The sequence below is a fragment of the Paramisgurnus dabryanus genome, chromosome 24 (genome assembly GCF_030506205.2).
Source record: "Paramisgurnus dabryanus chromosome 24, PD_genome_1.1, whole genome shotgun sequence".
Taxonomy (NCBI): domain Eukaryota; kingdom Metazoa; phylum Chordata; class Actinopteri; order Cypriniformes; family Cobitidae; genus Paramisgurnus; species Paramisgurnus dabryanus.
Window position 1 is genome coordinate 8,689,614 of NC_133360.1, and position 22,678 is coordinate 8,712,291.

A 22,678-nucleotide genomic window follows, 5' to 3' on the forward strand; every position below is an offset into this window, starting at 1 on the left:
ATATCTGCCACAGACAAATGCCAAGTAATTAAGATTCAGCTCACGATTTAGATTTGAATTAACAGGGAGTCGAGACTCGAGCACAGCAGGCAATGCTTAATACAGTATTACGATTGTTTATAACACTGATATATCTCTCTTATATTTTAGTTTAAGCAAATAACAGCCCTAAAAATATGCGCTTATTGTTATGCATTACATTTATTTTAGTAAACAAGTTCATAGTTAATCACCAAGCCCATTTGCTGTATCTTCAGAATGCAAATTCGCAACAGAAAGCAAAATGCTTTCATGCATTCTTGCATGTTGACCTTGCAGGCCCGAGAGATGGTCACGCTGCAGCACGCGCTCCCATGCGCCTCGCCCTGCACCGCAGAGAGCCGCTGACCCGTTAGTTTCCTCACCCAGCCTGAATACACCAGATGGTGGCTGCTGGTGATACAGATGCATGCGTGTGCCGAGAAAGACGGCCTCTGGCTGAAAACTCACTTCATTTCAGCTCTGTTCTGAGGACATGTCAGTCAAACTTTCACCCGGTCCTCCTCGAGGAGTCAAACAGCCTTTTACGCCCTGATGACATTTTCACTTTGTCTAACATTCAGCTACATTATCCTCATGTTTACAAAAAACACTAAAATGTTTCCATTACAAACACCATTACAAAAGTCCTTTATGTGGTTATTCCATTAGGATTTAATGGTGCTTTATTAGTTCCCATCCACCAGATAACATCCCACCAATAGAACCCAACACATTACAGGTAGATATAATGAGACCATTATGTTTTCCATTAAGACCAATACAGTTTTCATTGCATCCGTTTAACTTTTTTGTCTTTAATGTTGTTTCCTGTTTAGGTTTTTGTTTCGTATATCTTTCTATTCAGTTATATACTGGAACAGGTACAGAATATAACTGTTTGGCTTCTGCTGACACCTGCTGGATATTATCTGTTAACGCATGCGCAAAGTCATCGTGACGCAATCGACCCGCACGATTTCATAGCGGCACACTGACTGAAATTAAGGTGAGGAAATTTTGTATTTTATTCCTTGTCAACGAAGCTTATTCTTACTACTAAACATTTCTCAAATGGGATACGATATCAATAAAACAAAATTAGACCGATTTAGTCACGCAAAGAGGAAAATCATAGCATTAGATTTATATTAAATATTTAAATAAACTTTCATAGAGCATTAAAAACGTTCATAATGTATTAAAAATCTTCCATAAAAAATTTAAAAACTATTATATTTTGTATTGATCAAAGAGATCAAATTTAATTCTGTTCTGTATTGTAGTTTTTTACCCATGTAGACAATTTTATTTCGGAAAAAAATGATACAAATATGATGCCATGTGATAAAATAACACTGTTACAGAATGTAAAAAAAAAAAAAAAACATATATTTACGTGAAGAACAAAATGAGGTATTACGTAAAATGATATTTCCTAAACAAGACAATAATCACTTACATAAAAAATATAGTTTTAAACACATATTGTATTAAACAAATATTTAACAAAAATGAAAATTAACTAAAATAAAATATTTATTTTTGTTTCTCTCGGAAACTTTTTTTAGAAAAGTCAACTTGACAACCATAAAAGTCCTGTAAACAACAGACGATTTCTTACATAACAGACAAGCATAGTAAAAAAAAAATAAAAAAAAAATAAAATGATAAGAGACATAAGGAAAAAAAATAACAAAAAAAGAAAGACACGGGGGTTTTCTGTAAGATTAAGGTTCTCTACGAAATAAAATAATTTTAAAGCACATTTTTTCTTCGTTCATTTTTTTAAATATTTTGAAATATTACACATTTTGGAATAGTTTACACGAATTTATTTTTATGAAAAATGTCCCAAGAACAATAAACGAGTTAATCGCACTAAAATAAAAGTATTTTGTCCTTGACGGCGCTCCGTTATGACGTCACTGGTCACATGCCTCAGCGTGTGGACGTGATCAACAGACTGGTGAGCGGACAGGGCGAGTACATGCTGTGCTATACGTTTTATAAACTGTACAAATAACTACATATCGTGACATAACTTGTGTTATAAACGTATAATTCCAGATGAACGCTTGAGTGACCGTTTGACGCTAAAGTCACGTGTTAGATGTGCTTTTATTGCGAGTAAAGTGATCAGATCTCAACAACAGCAGCAGCAGACTGTGTGGTTGTTTACATTAGCTGTTTTTGTTTGTGCTATAACTAAAAAACATTGTTTCTTTGCCATGAGTGTTTGTAAACAGTCTGTTATTTACATTTAAGTGTTGTTATCGGCTTATTTGGTAAATTATGTAACGTTCAGTTTGAAGCAACATAAATGTGTAGAAAGTCAAATGTCTGTAAATTCTGTACTTAAAAATACACATTAAAGCTTTCTGATATTATTTAAAGCACATATTTTAATATATGTAACATTATGTGGGAAGACATTCAGTATATAGACGTTCATTGTAAATGAATTACTGTCTGTACACGTGCTGTATTAATTCCAAGTATTTAAAATCTATACATTGTTCACATAACTAAATATGTATTTGTGTTTGTATTTTTACAGGTTAAGTAAAGCAGGACTGTCATCACCAATATGGCATGTGTAAGTTATAAATTGATAGCTCATTGCCATACATATATATATTTATATGTATGTAGTACAGTTGTGACCCGGTGTCTATGTCTTTTTTAACTCTACAGGTGCTCTGCAGGAGGGTCAGACAGGTAAGCCGGTCATCTGTTGTTCAAGAGCTCATTCAGAGAGCATCAACAGTTCGAGCATTTTCAGCCGCCGGATCAGATGAGCCGTATATAGCTATACCATCTCAAGACTCGGGTATGCAACCTATGGGTTATTATAAAGGTCTTATAAGTGTTTTACAGTTTAACCCCTTATGTGGGGCAAATCCCTTTGAGTGTGGGGGGTGGAAATGTGATATACACCTTTAAATTAATATAATTCTTAGTATTTTTGTCTTGTTTTCAGTAAAAATATTTACAAATTCTTAAGTTAAGACGCCTTTCCTTGTTGAGCAAAACGACCCAAGAAAATAAGTCTAGTTTTTAGACCAAAAATATCAAATTTAAGTGATTTTGTGCATAAAACAAGCAAAAAATCTGCCAATGGGGTAAGCAAAAAAAACTTGAACATTTTTCTTAAACACTACATTCAAGAAAAATTTGCTTACCCCATTGGCAGATTTTTTTGCTTGTTTTATGCACAAAATCACTTAAATTTGATATTTTTGGTCTAAAAACTAGACTTATTTTTTGGGGTCGTTTTTCATTTCAAGAAAAGTTTTAGATATTTTTACTAGGGATGTTCATATCAGTTAATTTTCCCGACCGACAACCGCAACTTATGAACCGAACATTAACCGTTAACTTATAAGATTTTAATATTAAATTGTCATTGAGTAAAAATACAGTTGATGGTTGTCTGTGACCCGGTAAAACAAATTTATTTCATTTGAACGTGCAAACTTAAAGATAATAAAAGATAGAAAAGTGGAGAAATGTCTGTCGGCGCATGACGACACGCACCGTGCGTTAACAAATATTTTTTTCTTTTAACTGATAATGTTAATCGGTCATAAATTCTTACCTTCGGTTAACGGTCAATGTGAACATCCCTAATTTTGACTGAAAACAAGACAAAAATACTAAGAAAATGTATTCTTGAAAATAATTTTTTGCAGTGTAATATAGGACACTAGGGTTTTTCACAGTTTAAATTTATTTTAAGAAATAAAAATAATCACAAAAACATGTAAATATTTCACAAAAGTAATAATGCAAACATGAAGCCATAAGTCTCAAGTAGTTGTGATTTTAATTTCAAGTTAAAATCACAAAAATGTGGTTTGTGTCACTGTTTTAGTGGTTTTACCAACAACAGCCTCTAGGTGTCAGCGGTTTGCTGCATACTCTTGTCACAAATTAATAAATTACTGTTACAGCATTACTATTAATGCAAAAAGGTTTTAAAATATGAAAACTACATTCTGAGAGCTTTCTAGTGATATATAGTTTGTCCTGATTTTTTAGGTTTAGAGTAGGGTGTTAATGTTATAAATATGTAAAAACAAATTTGGCCTACCTGTGGCCCCTAGACATTTTAGAAACTGACTCTCACTATGTCATAATTTTCCCCAAATGGTGATAAAAAATGAAAACTACACACTTAAGAGCTTTCCAATGATACATAGTTTGTCGTGATAGATAAAATTTACATGCAAAATATTGAAGTAAACTCAGGTGTCCCTTTCACAGGACAGCACCACTTAAGGGGTTAAATGGTTTAAATGCTAATATAATGGTTGCAATGATATATTACTATTATAAATGATCTTCTGGGGTAAAACAAAACTTTGATAAAATTCCAGCAGGTCCTAGAACAGTATGGCCGGATGAGACGATGGGTCCATTTGGACCTCAAGATCAGCGCTTCCAGCTGCCAGGCAACGTAGGTTTCGACTGTCATCTCAAGGGTACGGGGTTACAGTTTAAAGGGCCGGTCCACCGGACTTTACCCGATGTCTTGTCAGCGCCATCCAGCACAGAGAGACACGAATTTATACTTGCTCAGTTTGTTCATGAATATCAGGTATATTAAGATCAGTCTGAAAATAAAAGTGAATTTGTTTTGTATTTTATTGTACTGACTAACAGAGTTGAATTGTTTATTTATGATACGCAGGGTAAAGAAGTTTCACTAAAGGCACAGACGGTCGGTAAAGCCGAACACTATTTTAGTCGATCAGATGTAGAATTTTCAATGCGTTCCTGTCCGGAGCTTCTCAAGAAAGGTGAACTTGATTTAACGCTTCAAGTCGTATTAAAAATGTCACCCTGTGTGTAAAATCCAGTTTAAAATCTCATTATCTAGTTTTGAGATTGATTTCAATCTTTGGCATGAGCTCAGCTTACTTAGTCAATATTAAAGATATCAAGGTTATATTTTCTCATTACATCACAAAAAATGACATCAGCTGGGTTTTGACAGGAAGGGTTATGTATACTTTAAATTGTTGCTTTAATAACCATCTTTGTTTTACTTTGACAGAGTTAGAGCTGTTTTTCCCGACGCTACCGATGAGTCCCATCACTGTTGTCACGGTAACACAGAAGAATGCGAAGACGGATGTGGAGGATGCGGAGAGAACGCAGGAACAACTGTTAGACAATGTGAGTACGACCCTTTAAAGGCCCTTTAGGGGAGTTGCGCACTACACTGCAAAAAATGACTGTTTTTCTTGATGAGCAAAACGACGCAAGAAAATAATTCTAGTTTTTAGACCAAAAATGACAAATTTAATTGATTTTGTGCATCAACTGCAAAAAAATCAGTTGTAGTTGATGCAATTTTTTGCAGTTGATGCACAAAATCATTTAAATTTGACATCTTTGGTCATTTTTGGTCTAAAAACTTGCGTCGTTTTGCTCATCAAGAAAAACAGTGGTTTTCAAGAAAAAAATCGTAGTATTTTTGTCTTGTTTTCAGTAAAATTATTTTAAAAAATCTTAAATTAAGATGCTTTTTCTTGCAATTTAGACCAAAAATGTCAAATTTAATTGATTTTGTGCATCAACTGCAAAAAATTATTTTCAAGAAAAAAAATCATAGTATTTTTGTCTTGTTTTCAGTAAAATTATTTTAAAAAATCTTAAATTAAGATGCTTTTTCTTGCAATTTAGACCAAAAATGTCACATTTAATTGATTTTGTGCATCAACTGCAAAAAATTATTTTCAAGAAAAAAAATCATAGTATTTTTGTCTTGTTTTCAGTAAATTTATTTTTAAAAATCTTAAATTAAGATGCTTTTTCTTGCAATTTAGACCAAAAATATCAAATTTAAGTGAATTTGTGCATAAAACAAGCAAAAAAATTGGCCAGTGGTGTAAGCTAATTTTTCTTGAATTTTACTTGAATTAAGTGCTTAAGAAAAATGTTCAAGATTTGTTGCTTACCCCATTGGCAGATTTTTTTTGTTTGTTTTATGCACAAAATCACTTACATTTGATATTTTTGGTATAAAAAAAAATCGACTTATTTTCTTGGGTTGTTTTGCTCATCAAGAAAAAGCATCTTAATTTAAGAATTTATAAAATAATTTTACTGAAAACAAGACAAAAATACTAAGTGAATTTTTTCTTGAAAGCCATTTTTGGAGGGTAGGCAATATCGACACCGCAAAAAAAATTTCAAGAAAAAATATTCTTAGTATTTTTTTTTTCAATAAAATTATCTAAAAATTCTTAAATTAAGATGCTTTTTCTTGCAATTTACACTAAAAATGTCAAATTCCAGTCATTTTGTGCATAAAACAAGCAAAAAAATTGCCAGTGGTGTAAGCTAATTTTTCTTGAACTTTTCTTGAATTTAGTGTTAAGAAAAAATTTTAAGATTTTTTTGCTTGTTTTATGCACAAAATCACTTAAATTTGATATTTTGGGTCTAAAAACTAGACTTATTTTCTTGGGTCATTTTGCTCATCAAAAAGCATCTTAATCTAAGAATTTTTAAAATAATTTTACTGCAAACAAGACAAAAATACTAAGTAATTTTTTTCTTGAAAGCCATTTTTGCAGGGTAGGCAATATCGACACCGCAAAAAAAAAAATTTTCAAGAAAAAAAAATTATTTTTATTTTTTCAGTAAAATTATCTAAAAATTCTTAAATAAGATGCTTTTTCTTGCAATTTAGACAAAAAATGTCAAATTTAAGTGATTTTGTGCATAAAACAAGCAAAAAAAATTGCCAGTGGTGTAAGCAAATTTTTCTAGATTTTTTCCTGAATTTAGTGTTTAAGAAAAATGTTTAAGATTTTTTTGCTTGTTTTATGTACAAAATCACTTAAATTTGATATTTTTGGTCTAAAAACTAGACTTATTTTCTTGGGTCGTTTTGCCCTTCAAGAAAAAGCATCTTTATTTAAGAATTTTTAAAATAATTTTACTGAAAACAAGACAAAAATACTAAATAAAATTTTTCTTGAAAGTCATTTTTTGCAGGGTAGGCAATATTGACACTGCAAAAAAAGATTTTCAAGAAAAAATTCTTAGTATTTTTTTTTGTTTTCAGTAAAATTATCTAAAAATTCTTACATTAAGATGCTTTTTCTTGCATTTTAGACCAAAAATATAAAATTTAAGTGATTTTTGTGCATGAAACAAGCAAAAAAACTGCCAATGGGGTAAGCAAATTTTTCTTGAATTTAGTGTTTAAGAAAAATGTTCAAGATTTCTTTGTTTACCCACCGGCAGATTTTTAGATATTTTTACTGAAAATAAGACAAAAATACTAAGAATTTTTTTTTCTTAAATCTTTTTTTGCACTGTACTGTATATATGCAATATCTTTGACTTTTCATTGCAGTTTGTGAGTGGCGCTAAAGAAATCTGTTTCACGTTGTGGCGAGGAGGATACTGGGCAGATTTCATCAATCCCATGTCTGGGAAAGCTGTAAGTACCTTCGGCTCTGTCGAAACATCAGTATTTGAGTCGTATTTGAAAGGTCATTGAACTTCTTTCTCTCCATTATTTTCAGTTTTTTGGCGATCAAACACAGGACTCTATTCTACAGGACGACGTTCACCGCCACGCCGGCGGCTTTCACATCGAGGACCTGGCGTCATGCACGCTCATCCGTCACGTCTTAAAGGGGCCGCCGACGTTTGTGTTGACGCTCATCACTAACGCGCCTTTCAACAGTCTGATCATGGAGAAACTTCAGGGACACTCCAAAGCTTCAGAGGAAGGCGACTGACGTTTTTGCACATTGTCCTGAAAATGAACTGTACTGTTTTTCGTCACTTAAACGTAAGAGAGATTTAACTGGTTGTGATGTTACGGAAATCTTTGTTAAAGGTTTCTTGTGACCGTTGATGCGATTTGATTCAGAAAAGGTGCGCAGTAATGCAGTTTATTTATAAAATATGAACACTTGCAGTATTGCCTAAACACACAAAATTAAGCAGGTCTGAAACCACACGGTGCTTTAAACCATCAGCCTTTTATCACACGACAGTTCGACTTGAGCGAGCGTACGGTTGGTAAAACATCGTCTAGAGACTGGACATCTGAAAGAGAGAAAATAGGATTTATTTGTAATTTTGTTTCACGTTCATCTACAAACAGTTAAAAAAGCACTTGTGTAAACTTGTAGTTTGGTTAGCTATGATTTACACAGTGTTTCTTAATGAAATGTGAATGAAATGTTTGGCCCTACCCAAAGTTTGCAGAAGCTCAAGTATGAATGAATGAAACGCTGGGAAAAATTCTTCATGTTCTTTTAACTTTATGATGATGCTGCAAAACAACACAATAAACTGATATGTTGCTATAAAAATACTGTACTTTTATTTGAATGTGTCTGTAAAGTTTCAGCTCAAAGTACCCCACAGATCATTTCTTATTTAAAAAAAAAAAGTGTTGTTTTCATGTGTGTACCGTTAACTCTTTCCCCGCCATTGAGGAGTTAACTCATCGATTAAAAGAAAACGCTTCCCTGCACTGCAAAAAATGACTTTCTTACTCAGTATTTTTGTCTTGTTTTCAGTAGAAATATCTAGAAATTCTTAAATTTAGATGCTTTTTCTTGATGAACAACGACCCAAGAAAATAAGTCTAGTTTTAGAGAAAAAATATACAATTTAAGTGAATTTGTGCTTTAAAGAAGCAAAAATATTTGGCAATGGGGTGAGATAGATAAACTAAAAGTAAACTTATTTCACAATTTTTTTTCTCACCACATTGGCATATATTTGTTGCTTGTTTAAAACATAAATTAACTTAACTTATATATTTCTTAATTTCTTATCTTACTTTAAGAATTTTTTGATATTTCTACTTAAAACAAGACAAAAATACTAAGTAAGAAAGTCATTTTTTGCAGTGTCCCAATGGCGAGTTTTTATGGCAATCTGTATTTTGGCTATTATCCACTAGGTGGTGCTCTTACCCAACTTAAAACCCGTAAGCAACCCCTTAGGTCAAACAGTTCAAACTCTTGTGTGTCCTTCACAAAAATCAAATCATCTCAGCTTTTTGCTCAAAATTCTGTATTTTTTAAGAAACATATCCATACACTCCAAAAAATGATTTTCAAGAAAAAAAAATCTTAGTATTTTTGTCTTGTTTTCTGTAAAAATATGTAAGAATTCTTAAATCAAGATGATTTTTCTTGATGAGCAAAACGACCTTAGAAAATAAGTCTAGTTTTTAGACCAAAAATATACATTTTAAGTGAATTTGTGCATAAAACAAACAAACAAATCTGCCAATGGGGTAAGCAAATTTTCAAGATTTTTTTGCTTATTTTATGCACAAAATCACTTAAATTTTATATTTTTGGTCTAAAAACTAGACTTATTTTCTTGGGTCGTTTTCTTCATGAAGAAAAAGCATATACAATTAAGAATTTTTAGATATTTTTACTGAAAACAAGACAAAAATACTAAGAATTTTTTTCTTGAAAATAATTTTTTGCAGTGTATTTGAGAGGTGATAAAACGAGAACAAATGAAGATAGGATGAAATGTTTTTTTTTTTAAAGCAGAGGGTCTGTTCTTTAATTTGATATATAGTATGTTTATATATTTAAAGAAGAACATTTTGTAGAAGGCATTAAACTTTTTTTAAATGCTGGCGGGATGGAGTTAAATGCTACAGCTCCTAGTGAAAAATAGATCTGATTCCCAGTCTGTTACAATAGTATCTTTAGCCACATTAGTGCTATAATGCGCTAACAAAAACACATTTAGCAAAGCTTTTGGGTAAATTTAACCAGTCAGCCAGTGGCTATAGGCGGGGCTTTGTTTGTGTGACATCACATTAACAAGAGAATCAAAGCAGCATGTCTAATGAGAACGCGCTGATTTAATGGGGATTAAATTATTTTCTTCATTGTAGCGTTGTTGTGGTCACAGAGTGCCAACCACTGATTTATATAAATGACTGGATTGGGCATGACGTCACAATTGTGAAGCCACTGCGCCGCCATATTGGTATGCCCAAACATTCTATTAAATGAACAGGAGTTATGAGATTTTAATGAATAAACACTACTTTATCACTCTCCATTTTTATATCTGAAGTCTCACTGTTTATTATTACAATGCAAACGTCATAAGCATGTACACAGTTATTTATTTAAAGTTGTATATTTTACTTTTTAAACAGTGAGTTACTATACAATCATCTTCATTACACTATCAGATCAGTGGACAGATTATTAATATTAATGGATTATTAATCACAAACGTGCTCAATCATGCTTTAAGTACCGTATGTGAATACGGTAGGGAATACCAAGATGGCCGCTTGGTGGTGCCAACACACATTTATGTCTGAACACCTTGTAAAAGTGGATTTTGCATAATATGTGCCAATGTTAGAGCATCTAACACTAGTTTGGAAGAATCATAGCAATCACTGAAATGAAATCGAATAAAGTTTTATATCAGACATTTACTCACCTTTCTATATCAGTGGTTTCCAAAAGGTTGTAAAGTTCCTGACCCGTGTCATTATTAGTCTGAGACACAACAGCAGCGACTTTGTTGACAACCTCGCTAGGTGGTGCTCTGTCATCTAGCAAAGGATAAGATTGTGTTTATTTAGCATGAAGTCACATTTTATTTATTTTAAGTGTTGCAAATGTTTTTACTTGCGCTTTTCATTTTATGGCGTTAATAGTTATTTACTGTAAGCACAGCGGGGAAAATAAGTTATTGACACATCAGCATTTTTATCAGTAAGGGGATTTCTAAGGAGGCTATTGACACAAAATTTCCACCAGATGTAGCCATCAAACCAAATATTGAATTCATACAAAGAAATCAGAACATTTAGGTATACAAGTTGAGTCATAATAAATAAAGTGAAATACAAGAGGTGTCTAGAAGCTGTAATCACCAACAAAGGCTTTTCTACACAGTATTAAATAAAGTGTGTTCAATACTTATTCCCTGTGTCATTTCACTTTATTTATTATGACTAAACTTGTATACTTAAATGTTTTGATTTCTTTGTATGAACTCAATATTTGGCTTGATGGCTACATCTGGTGGAAATTGTGTCAATAGCCCCCCTTAGAAGTCCCCTTACTGATAAAAATGCTGATCTGTCAAATACTTATTTTCCCCGCTGTATCAACAGTCTAAGGTTTTTCCTCTTAAGATTGTTTAGGGTAAAAAGAAGATAAAACTGTTGAAATGCAAAAGAAAGTATCAAATGTAAAATCTTCAATAATATTGACTTTTAATTGCTGGCCAATGTCCGATGTGAGTGAGAAAATCGGTAGCTAGACGCCAATATATTGATGCATCCCCAATTCATACCCAAGTTCAGCACATCTCGAAGGTTCCTCATGGCGTTGTTCATCTCTCCCAGTTTGCTGTAGACCTCATTCATCCGAGGATAAATTCCTGTCAGGGTGGGGGCATCGAAAAGCTGCTGAAAATGAGCGACCATCGATTCCAGCGTGTGTCTGGTAGGACTCCGCAGCACCTGCGAGACACCATGAATATCATCAGCTAATGTCTTTCTTTAAGAGCAAGATAACACACGTAATTGATCATATTTTTTGGAACAATAATGTGCAGATGTACCTTGTCGTCTGATGCCGTTTCATCGAGTAGCGTGTCGACGATAAGCATCAAATCTTCCACCCGGACGCTATCTGAAGATGCGGTGGTGCCGCCTTCTGGCTGCCATGGCAACAACCTCTTCTGCAGCCTGCCAAGTGAACGATGGACTTCCTGATGGATGTAAATGCAAGCATTTATGTTTTGGAAAAATGATTCATTTAGCAGTCACCAAATGCATTATACTTACAGATAAAGCGTTTAGTTGTTGGCTCCAAACATTTAAAGTGGGAACAACCAGTTCAACCTCCCCCTGTTGTCTTAGCAAACCCAGAGGTGCCCTGGGATTGGTCAGGATTGCTGTGATGTCACGTAGGATCTGCCAGATATATATGCTCATGATATCAGACTACTTTTTATAGCAAAGGCTAAACGATTAAATTTACCTTTTCCAGTCTCTCCGCAGATTCGGCCTGTTTGCATCGATCTTTCACCTCCGAAATGAGATTACTGACATCGACTTTTAGTTCCTTACAGACCTCCTTAAAAAGCCAGAAACAACGACATAGATGAAAGACGTCACTAAAACTATCAAAACAAGATCAGGGCTTTACCCATAATGCAGTGCATCTGTACGCACCGTAAGGTATCTCCTGCAAATAGAGGCGTCCAGGTGCTGGATGCCGGTGTTTTCGGTGTTTAGTGTCTCTATCGAGTCCTGTGTTTTCACAGATGACCTGTTAAACAGAAGTGTGGATGCATGAGATGCAACCATACTGTATTTAAAACACAACCTAAGATAGTTCACAGAAAAATTAAATCATTTATTCACCCTGAAGTTGTTTCAAACACGCTGAACACAAAGGAAGATAATTTAAAGAATGTTAATAACCAAACAGATCTGGGGCACCATTGACTTTAAATTATTTTCAAGAAAAAAATTCTTAGTATTTTTGTCTTGTTTTCAGTAAAAATATCTTTTTTTTTTTTTTTAAATAAGATGCTTTTTCTTGATGAGCAAAACGGCCCAAGAAAATAAGTCTAGTTTTTTGACCAAAAATATCAAATTTAAGTGATTTTGTGCATTAAACAAGCAAAAAAATCTGACAATGGGGTAAGCAAAAAAATTGTTAACATTTTTCTTAAACACTAAATTCAAGAAAAATTTGCTTACCCCATTGGCAGAATTTTTTTGCTTGTTTAATGCACAAAACTACTTCAATTTTATTTTTTGTCTATAAACTAGACTTATTTTCTTGGGTCATTTTGCTAATCAAAAAAATGCATCTTAATTTAAGAAATTTTAGATATTTTTACTGAGAAAAAACACAAAAATACGAAGATTTTTTTTCTTGAAAATCGTTTTTTTTTGCAGTGTAGGAACAATATAATCCTATGGAAGTGAATGGTGCCCCAGATCTGTTTGGTTAATAATGGGGCGGTTTCCCGGACCAGGATTAGCTCAATCCAGGACTAGGCCTTAGTTTAATTAGGAAATATAACTAGTTTTAACAAACATGCCTTACTAAAAACATTACCTGTGTGCATTTTGAGGTAAAACAAAGGGCACTGATGTATTTTAAGATATGTCAGTGCAAGTTATTTTCAGTTTGGAGAGCTCTTAAAAGTGTTTAAGTCTAGGACTAGTCTAATCCCTGTCCGGGAAACCGCCCCAATATGTTTAAAAATATCTTAATTTGTGTATACAGGTTTGGAACAACTTGAGGGTGAGTAAATGGTTCATTTTTGGGTGAACTATCTCAGATGGACACATCATGTGCTGTTTTTCAGGGTTTGTCTTACTTGACGCCACTCTGTTGGATAATCCGATCCATTCGTCTCAGCTGTTGTTTGCAGGTCTTTAACTCTTTTACAGTGGGTCTGAAACACAAAGGGACAGTTCACCTTAAAACTTGGTGATCCAAACCCCAGAAACCTCTTTTTCCACATTTTAACCCTTCAGACCCTGTGTGCAATGGACATTTTGTGGTTCAAACCCACCAAAAAATGCTGATCAACCAATCAAAATAAGGCAGACTGATTAAATACCTGAAGTCCAGGTCTGAAGGAGTTAATAAACAATAAAAAGTCCAGGGTTCCCACACCTTAGTTAACTTCAAATTCAAGGACCTTTCAAGGACTTTCCAGGTCCATACCTTCAAATTCAAGGTCTAAATGTGGGGACACATTTCAAGTGAGAACAAGGTTACATCGTGTTACCTTTTAAGATACATTGTTACAGTTCCCAATCGAGGGAACTCGCGCTGCGTCACTGCGGTGACACTTTGGGGACGCCTCCAGAGGTAAGTGCGTCTGAATGTGTATATCTAATTCAACCAATGGTGAGGCTTAACGACAAAGACAGGGTGATGCGGGGCCAGGAAATATATCGCTATCTGAAATATTGCCAAAGACGGCGTTACAGGGACGCAGGAAGTATGGCAAAGGAGACGCAGCGTCTCGTTCCCTTCTCAGGGAACAACAGTTACATACGTAACCCGAGACGTTTTCATTTCTCAAACACAACTATGCAAAAAAAGCATTTTGGTATGAATCAACATTCGCATACAGAAGATATAAGCATCTAAAGTAAACAGTTTAGCACGTGTGCTTAAAACGTCTAGAATTTTTATGATATTATCCTACACTACACAGGGAAAAATATGGATTTTTTCCAGAAAACGTCTAGCATAAAATAGATTCAAGCACTTTCAATGGCCTGTATCTATCTATGTATATTTTCAAAAACTTTCCAGAGCCTTGAATTTTTTTCCCCAGATTCACAAACGTTCAAAGATTTAAGAACCCGTGGGAACCCTGGCTATAACTATGAACTATAAGGTTTATTTTAGATAAAAAGTGCTTATTGAATTCTTATGGTTCTTAACCTAGACTCCAGATCGTCTTTCAGCTTCTGGATTTCAGTTTTGAGTTCTTCACGCTGAGCTTTGGTCTCCTTCAGTTGCTCCTGGTACGACTGCGTTAAAAACAAAGCCACGGTTACACAGAGAGACCAGCAGATGTCACTGCCGATGAAGACAAACTCGAACCTTCAAAAGGGTCCTGTAGTTGGACAACGTGTCCGTTGGGTCTTTCTCCAGTCTTGACTTGTTCTTCTGGGAATTTAAAGAGTCTCCAGAGCTGCTTTTAGGCAATCTGCAAAATGAGATGCAACGGTTTTAATATGTTTATGTAGCTAGGAGCATTGTGCAAAGCGAATGGGTTCAATTCTCACATACTGAGAAAATGCATAGCTTGAATCCACTGTAAGTCACTTTGGATAAAACTCAGACGACTCCGGACCGGATACGCACCGAAGTCGGCAGCTCCGGTGCGGATCTGGCCCCGGAGTCGTGTGCTGTCTAGGAAGCTTAAAACGGAACATCAAAAGACATTAATGTTTTTATTTATTTATTTATATTTCTGATATCTGTTAAGATGTTGTATTTAGGCAAAAATACAGTCGTATATCAGCAGCACGGCGTTATGTTTCCAAAACTTACTTAAACTCATTTCGCAGCTGTTGCATTTGGGATTCGTAAACGTCAATGACATCCAAAATCCTGTAAGAAAGAATTAAATAATATATATGTGAACCAGTCTATGAAAAGCTAATGACATTTTTTTTATTAACCGTTTCTAGATAAAATCATATTTTTAATCAATGAGTAAAATCAAACATTGATGCTTCAAATATCATCATTAGATTTTGAGACTTTAGCCTGGATTTCACAGATACAATTTGGAAGCCCAACAAATCTTATATAGACATAATGACACATATCCCATGATCCTCTGTGTCACTCACTGCTGGTCTACAGTGCAGTTGGGTCGGGCTGATCTGCTGTGGATCTGTTGAAAGGCCTGGTTCTGTCGGGCCACACGTCTTTCCTCTTCTCTCACAGCGTACTGGAGTTTCTTCTGCAGCTGAGATATTTCATCTTTCTCCTGCGACAGTTTTCGCTCCAGAGAGTGACATCGGCTCTGTGTTTGCACACACATAACAACAAATCAGATTAGTGCTGAGTTGATATACTTTTAATGGATACATGTTTATATGATACATTTTTATGATCTCAACTACAGACCGCAAAAAAGATGGACGACGTGTTTCCATAGATTTCCCTTGCTGAGCCAAAATATCCCAAAAATGGCAAATAACATCTTGTGACGCACAGATGACGAGAGTGCGCAGTAGTGATCGTGAAGTCAAGCCACGGTATCAATCACAAACAAACAAATAATTTTCTCACACGCCTTTTTGATAGCATAACTTAAACCAAATTTAATAGAAAAACGGACATGTAAGCGGACATATAGAAATATGTGTTTTTTTTAGTATGACATACTACATACTTTTTTAGTATAATTCATAAATACCTCAGCGTCTTTCTTTTCCCGTTGGAGCTGAGTGAACTGGCTGTGCTGTTGAGCAGCTTTATTAATGTACGAGTCCTCGAGGTCTTGAACTTTGCCCTTCACTCCATCCAGGATGCCCTCCAGCTCGGTCGCCCTCTGAGATTGACGGATGGCTTGCGCCTGATGCTGCTGGACCTCCTCTCTGTTTTGAAATCACACGACATCCATCACTTCCTGTTTGGGAAACTCCAATTCACATACTATCTATACATTATCCATACTTAAAGAATTAGTCAATCCAGATAATTTTCTCACCACCATGTCATCCAAAATGTTGATGTCTTTCTTTGTTCAGTCGAGAAGAAATTATGTTTTTGAGGAAAACATTCCAGGATTTTTCTCATTTTAATGGACTTTAATGGACCCCAACACTTAACAGTTTTAATGCAGTTTAAAATTGCCGTTTTAAAGGACTCTAAACGATCTCAAACGAGGCATAAGGGTCTTATGTAGCGAATCGATTGTCATTTTTGGCAAGAAAACTTAAAAATATGCACTTTAAAACCACAACTTTTTTTTTTTTTTTTTTTTTTTTTTTTTTTTTTATTAATGCTTTTAAAACATTTAACAATGCACGAAACATACAGAATACACATAAACCTCTACAGGAATGAAAAATTAACAAATTATATATGTAAAGTTTCACAAATAAAATACAATAACACGATAACAGAAAGATGAATTAGTACAATAAAAATAAATAAATAAATAAAATAAATAAATAAAAAATAAACTAACATAGGAAAACATTATGAATCAGTGGTAATACAAAAAAAGTCATCATAATATTTCAAAAATCTTTCATTTTTCTTGTTTTTAACAAATTTAAGGGATTTTAGAAAAGTTTCAATTTCGATTAGGAAATGTGGAAAGTTAAGCTGCGATTTAGAGAATTTTTGTTTGTGAATAAAATATTTTCCAAATAAAATAAAAAAATTTACAATGTAATCAATTGGAATATTAGATGTGCCTTCATAGTAGCAAATTATTTCTTTTAACTGGAAGGACTTGGAAGAATCAAGGTGTTTACTTAAATGAGAATATACATTTTTCCAAAAATGTTGAGTTGTGTCACAATGAAAAAATAAATGGGTCAGTGTTTCTTCTTCATTTCCACAAAATGAGCAAGAGTTGTCAACATCCATATATTTCGCCACAACATCATTCACAGGATATATTTTATGCAAGATCTTAAAATGAATTTCTTTGGACTTATTTGGGATGCAATACTTATGAGGTAACAGCCAGGCCTTCTTCCAATCTATGAATTCAATAAAAGATGCCCAATAAAATTTACCTCTAGGACTATTATGCGTTTTGCTCTGGAGAATTTGTCGAATATGTTTATTATTACACTTTTTGTTAAATATGCTTATCCCATCTAAAACCAAATCAGGTTCTTTAGTATCATTATTACTAAAACTTAGAAAAAACCACAACTTTTTATCTATCTGCCAACCTCACGTAATACGTCATCACGTCTAGAGGGTAGCGCGCTGGCTCGTCACACAGCCGGAGGAAGACGAGAAGTTGTGGTTTAAAAGTGCATATTTTTTCTTTTTCTTGCCAAAAATGACAAACGTTTCACTAGATAAGACCCTTATGCCTCGTTTGGGATCGTTTAGAGTCCTTTAAAACCGCAATTTTAAACTGCATTAAAACTGTTAAGTTTTGGGGTCCATTAAAGTCCATTAAGATGAGAAAAATCCTGGAATGTTTTCCTCAAAAAACATAATTTCTTCTCGACTGAACAATGCAAGACATCAACATTTTGGATGACATGGTGGTGAGTAAATTATCTGAATTTTTTTTAATAAAATGGACTAATCCTCTAAAATATGCTACATTATCGTTTCATTTTACAATATGTTACAGTCCCACAAATGTGCTCAGAATCTTTTTTTAACTGTGCGCATCAAAGTGTGGATCATTCCATGCTTTTTTGTCTAATATTACCCATAACACCTTTTGTTAAGTTTACAGAGCCTGTTTTTACATGCAAGAAACTAAAAGTTAAGTAGTTATGGACTTAAAAGGCAGAATAAATAAGATTATTGCATTAACGTATCCAAAAGGCACCCATTGACTTCCATAGTATTTGTTTTTTCTACTATGGATGTCAATAGGTACCATCATCTGTGTGTTTACCATCTTCTTTTGTGTTCGACAGAATAAAGAACAACATGAGGATTTAAAAAATTATCATTTTTGGGTGAACTATCCCTTTAATGACCCCAGGGACCCTAACATGTATTTTGGGAACCATAAGAATGCACCTAAGGGCAAATTGGCCACTTGTGTTATGAAATGAATGTTGGTTAAGACTAAGAGTATAGATAACACATCCGTCATGCTTGAAAGATTTCAAACTATCTGATCTCATGAACATCATCCCACATTATATCACATTACAGCAGGTGGTCAGCATCCCTGACACAAAGGCCTTTACATTATTGAGCGTGTGCCTGACAGAAGTGATATGTTAATTAGTCCATTTTCTTAAAAAAAAAAATCCAGATAATTTACTCACCACCATGTCATCCAAACTGTTGATGTCTTTCTTTGTTCAGTCGAGAAGAAATTATGTTTTTGAGGAAAACATTCCAGGATTTTTCTCATTTTAATGGACTTTAATGGACCCCAACACTTAACACTACACTCAACACTAAACAGTTTTCAAAAGGACTCCAAACGATCCCAAACGAGGCAAAAGGGTTTTAATCAAGCGAAACGATTGTCATTTTTGACAAGAAAAAGAAAAAATATGCACTTTTAAACCACAACTTCTCGTCTATCTCCGATCCTGAAAAGCGCCAGCGCGACCTTAAAGGTGCATATTTTAAATTTTTCTTATCAAAGATGACAATCGTTTCACTAGATAAGACCCTTATGCCTCATTTGGGATCGTTTAGAGTCCTTTGAAACTCTGTTGAAAAAAACTGTTAAGTGTTGAGTTAAGTGTTAAGTGTTGGGGTCCATTAAAGTCCATTAAAATTAGAAAAATCCTGGAATGTTTTCCTGAAAAAACAGAATTTCCTCTCGACTGAACAAAGAAAGACATCAACATTTTGGATGACATGGTGGTGAGTAAATTATCTGGATTTTTTTTAAGAAAATTGACTAATCCTTTAACATATCATATGCACACACATAAATATTTATGCACACATTAATTTGTATATAATTCATATTACTTGACTCACTTCAGTTGACTGTTGGACTGAATCAATTCTTGAATCAACCCTTGTCTTCGCTCTGAATCGGACAGCATGGTCTTCAACATCATCCGCACGTCTGCCGCCGACTTGCGGTCCAACAGGACCAACTCTATAGACAACACACAAACAATATCAACAACTGCAACAAAAACATATTAAACAGATGTAACGCAACCTTACCTGCAAGGTTCTTGTTCTCGGTTGGATCGGCAAAGCTCACGGGTTTGAACCCATGATGCTGTAACAACCTGTTGACAGCCTCCCATTCTCTCTGTTCCTGCTGCAAAACACGTGTCATCATTACATATATCATACATTGCAAATGCGTAAACATTCAAATCCGCTACCTGAAACTGTCCGTAGGTCCACAAAAACACATACGTTCTGTCCCTGGACTGCAACGCTGCAGTTAAAGCTTTCCTATCCATGCTATCACGTATTAACCATCAAAGTCTCTGTCTCTACTGTTCTGTCTTGATCGACTTTGCATGCAAACCCACCACTATCTATCCACAGCAGGTGGACACGGGGGGACAGGTCGAATTACTGTACCAGCTATCCAAAAGTGCAATAGGAAACATTGCCAAATGATGATAGAGATAAAAACAACTCACCTGCTCCATTCTGGCTCAATGCCCTGTAAGAAAACATTAAATTCGATAAAAATGAATGTAATATGTTTGGATGCAAATGCATTTACAGAAAGCCACGGTGGCATGCAATACTGTAGTACACTTTAGGATTTACTATGGTATACTATAGTATATTATAATGATTACAACACTTTGTAGATTTATACTATAGCATTTTGTAGTATTAACTATAGTGGATTGATTAACTGTAGTAAACACTGTAGTATACTTCAATATTTACTATAGTAAACTGTAGTTAATTGTGGCATACTGTAGTATATTATGGTAACTGCTACACTTTGTTAATGTATTGTATACTATAGTATTATCTATAGTGAACTGATAAACTGTAGTTAATAATGTACTATACTTTAATATTTACTATAGTAAACTGTAATATCTTGTAATGATTATGACACTTTGTTAATTTATATCATAACATTCTGTACTATTAACTATAGTGAATTGATCAACTGTAGTAAATACTGTAGTATACTTTAATATTTACTATAGTATGCTGCAATGTACTACAGTTTACTATAGTATATTATGAGGACTACTACACTATGTTAATGTATACTATAGTATTATTTCGTAGTATTTACTATAGTGAATTGATAAGCTGCAGTAAATACTGTAGTATACTTTAATATTTACCAAAGTAACTGTAGTAAATTGCAACATAATGTAGTATATTATGGTACCTGCTACACTTTGTTCATATATATACTATAGTATTTTGTAGTATTTACTATAGTGAATTGATAAGCTGTAGTAAACACTGTAGTATACTTTTATATTTACCATTGTAAACTGTAGTAAATTGCAGCATACTGTAGTATATTATGGTAGCTGCTACACTTTGTTGATGTTTACTATTATATTCTGTAGTATTAAGTAAAATGAATTGATAAACTAAATATACTGTTGTATACAATATACTTTCATATTTTTACTATAGTAAACTGTAGTAAATTGAAGCATACTGTAGTATATTATGGTAACTGCTACACTTTGTTAATGTTTACTACAGTATTTTGTAGTATTTACTATAGTGAATTACTAAGCTGTAGTAAAAACTGTAGTATACTTTAATATATACTATAGTAAATTGAGTTTAAATGTAGTATATTGTACTGTAGTATATTATAGTAATCACTACACATTGTTCATGTATACTATAGTATTCTGTAGTATTAACTATAGTGAACTGATGAACTGCAGTAAATACTGTAGTATACTTTAATATTTACTATAGTAAACTGAATTAAAGTGTAGTATACTGTACTGTAGTATATTATAGTAATAACTACACTTTGTTCATGTATACTATAGTATTCTGTAGTATTAACTATAGTGAACTGATTAACTTTAGTAAATACTGTAGTAAACTTTAATATTTACTATAGTAAACTCAATTAAAGTGTAGTATACTGCACTGTAGTATAGTAATCACTACACTTTGTTTATGTATACTATAGTATTCTGTACTATTAACTATAGTAAGTGAATTAATAAGCTGTAGTAAATACTGTAGAATACTTTAATATCTACTAAAGTAAATTGAATTTAAGTGTAGTATACTGTACTTTAGTATATTATAGTAATCACTACACTTTGTTCATGTATACTATAGTATTCTCTAGTATTTACTATAGTGAACTGATGAACTGTAGTAAATACGGTAGTATACTTTAATAGTTACAATAGTAAACTGAATAAAAGTGTAGTATACTGTAGTTTTTAAAGTAATCACTACACTTTGTTGAGGCTTACTATGGTATTATGTAGTATTAACTATTTGGAATTGATAAACTGTAGTAAATGTATATTTTAGTATTTACTATAGTAAACTATAGTATCTTATAAAGATTATGACACTTTGTTAATTTATACTCTAACATTCTGTAATATTAACTATAGTAAATTGGTAAACTGTAGTGAATACTTTAGTATACTATACTTTAATATTTACTATAGTAAGGTTTCAAACATTATAGGATCTAGGAATTTTACTACATTCATTACAGTAAATACTAAAGTATAATACAGTATTTTTTTAAATTATTGTATCAACATCTTACAGATCTAACTTATATTTACATATACGAAGACATACTGTGTCTTACCAAAATGGTACGTATAAAATGGTAAACATTACGCTAATATATAAAATAGTATGCATATATGTGAAGAGTAGTTAATAAAACATTTTAATGTATAATCATATTTCACACTCTTTGAATGTTAATAAAATAATCTGAAATAACACATCGCGAGTCACAAAGAGTCGCTACAAATGCAGCTGAAATGAAATGTACATTTTTTTAACAAATAAGAATCTAAATCTTACCTTTGTGATGTGAAGATTGATGTTTATTAATTAGTGTTTGTTAAAACCTCTGGTTTGACATTGTACAAACGACAAGATGTTTACGGTTTCAAATAACTGCGGAAACTGACGCGACCAAATCGCTTCCTGGTTTAGGGCCAATAGGAAAGCAGAACAGATAAGACACGCCCCTCACCGTTTCCGCTTGAATACTAAAGTTTCCCTCTGAAAACAAAGCGGGATTTTAAGTGCTGTTACCCAGAGTGTACACTAGATAGAGACAGAGATCCAGCATTTATTTACTGTATATGTTAAACATGAAAAGGTTTGTGATAAAATTGCAGTATTTGTCTTAAATTAAACAGCGAAGAAGATAAGAAGATAATTTTGTGGAAAATGAGAAATGACAAAAATGAATTTAAAAAATGCTGAAATAAATCTAGAAATGCCTAAATAAAATTAAAAAGTGA

The 22,678-nt window shown here is 33.4% G+C and overlaps 2 protein-coding genes across 5 annotated transcripts; one reads left to right on the forward strand and one right to left on the reverse strand.

Moving 5' to 3' along the window:
• Positions 1-1,936: 1,936 nt before the first annotated feature.
• On the forward strand, positions 1,937-8,371 carry mmadhca (metabolism of cobalamin associated Da). 3 transcript variants are annotated; one of them, XM_065244597.1, is made up of 8 exons: positions 1,937-1,987; positions 2,579-2,617; positions 2,716-2,851; positions 4,401-4,621; positions 4,715-4,823; positions 5,081-5,202; positions 7,397-7,483; positions 7,569-8,371. In XM_065244597.1, exons 2-8 carry the CDS (start codon positions 2,609-2,611, stop codon positions 7,785-7,787), a joined length of 903 nt encoding a protein of 300 aa, XP_065100669.1. In that variant the 5' UTR covers positions 1,937-1,987; positions 2,579-2,608; the 3' UTR covers positions 7,788-8,371. The 3 variants fall into 3 exon arrangements, with proteins under 3 accessions (XP_065100669.1, XP_065100671.1, XP_065100670.1); XM_065244599.1 differs by having other exon boundaries at positions 4,404-4,621; XM_065244598.2 differs by having other exon boundaries at positions 1,978-2,000.
• On the reverse strand, positions 7,963-22,358 carry cep70 (centrosomal protein 70). Of its 2 annotated transcripts, XM_065244594.2 has the most exons (18): positions 22,230-22,358; positions 19,859-19,881; positions 19,425-19,524; positions 19,230-19,353; positions 15,988-16,168; positions 15,416-15,591; positions 15,111-15,170; positions 14,658-14,763; positions 14,496-14,584; positions 13,411-13,488; positions 12,248-12,344; positions 12,054-12,149; positions 11,858-11,986; positions 11,632-11,781; positions 11,362-11,530; positions 10,498-10,612; positions 8,250-8,329; positions 7,963-8,100 (listed from the first exon to the last, which is right to left on the reverse strand). In XM_065244594.2, exons 2-18 carry the CDS (start codon positions 19,865-19,867, stop codon positions 8,027-8,029), a joined length of 1,833 nt encoding a protein of 610 aa, XP_065100666.1. In that variant the 5' UTR covers positions 19,868-19,881; positions 22,230-22,358; the 3' UTR covers positions 7,963-8,026. The 2 variants fall into 2 exon arrangements, with proteins under 2 accessions (XP_065100666.1, XP_065100668.1); XM_065244596.2 differs by lacking the exon at positions 8,250-8,329 and having other exon boundaries at positions 7,975-8,100.
• Positions 22,359-22,678: the final 320 nt, after the last annotated feature.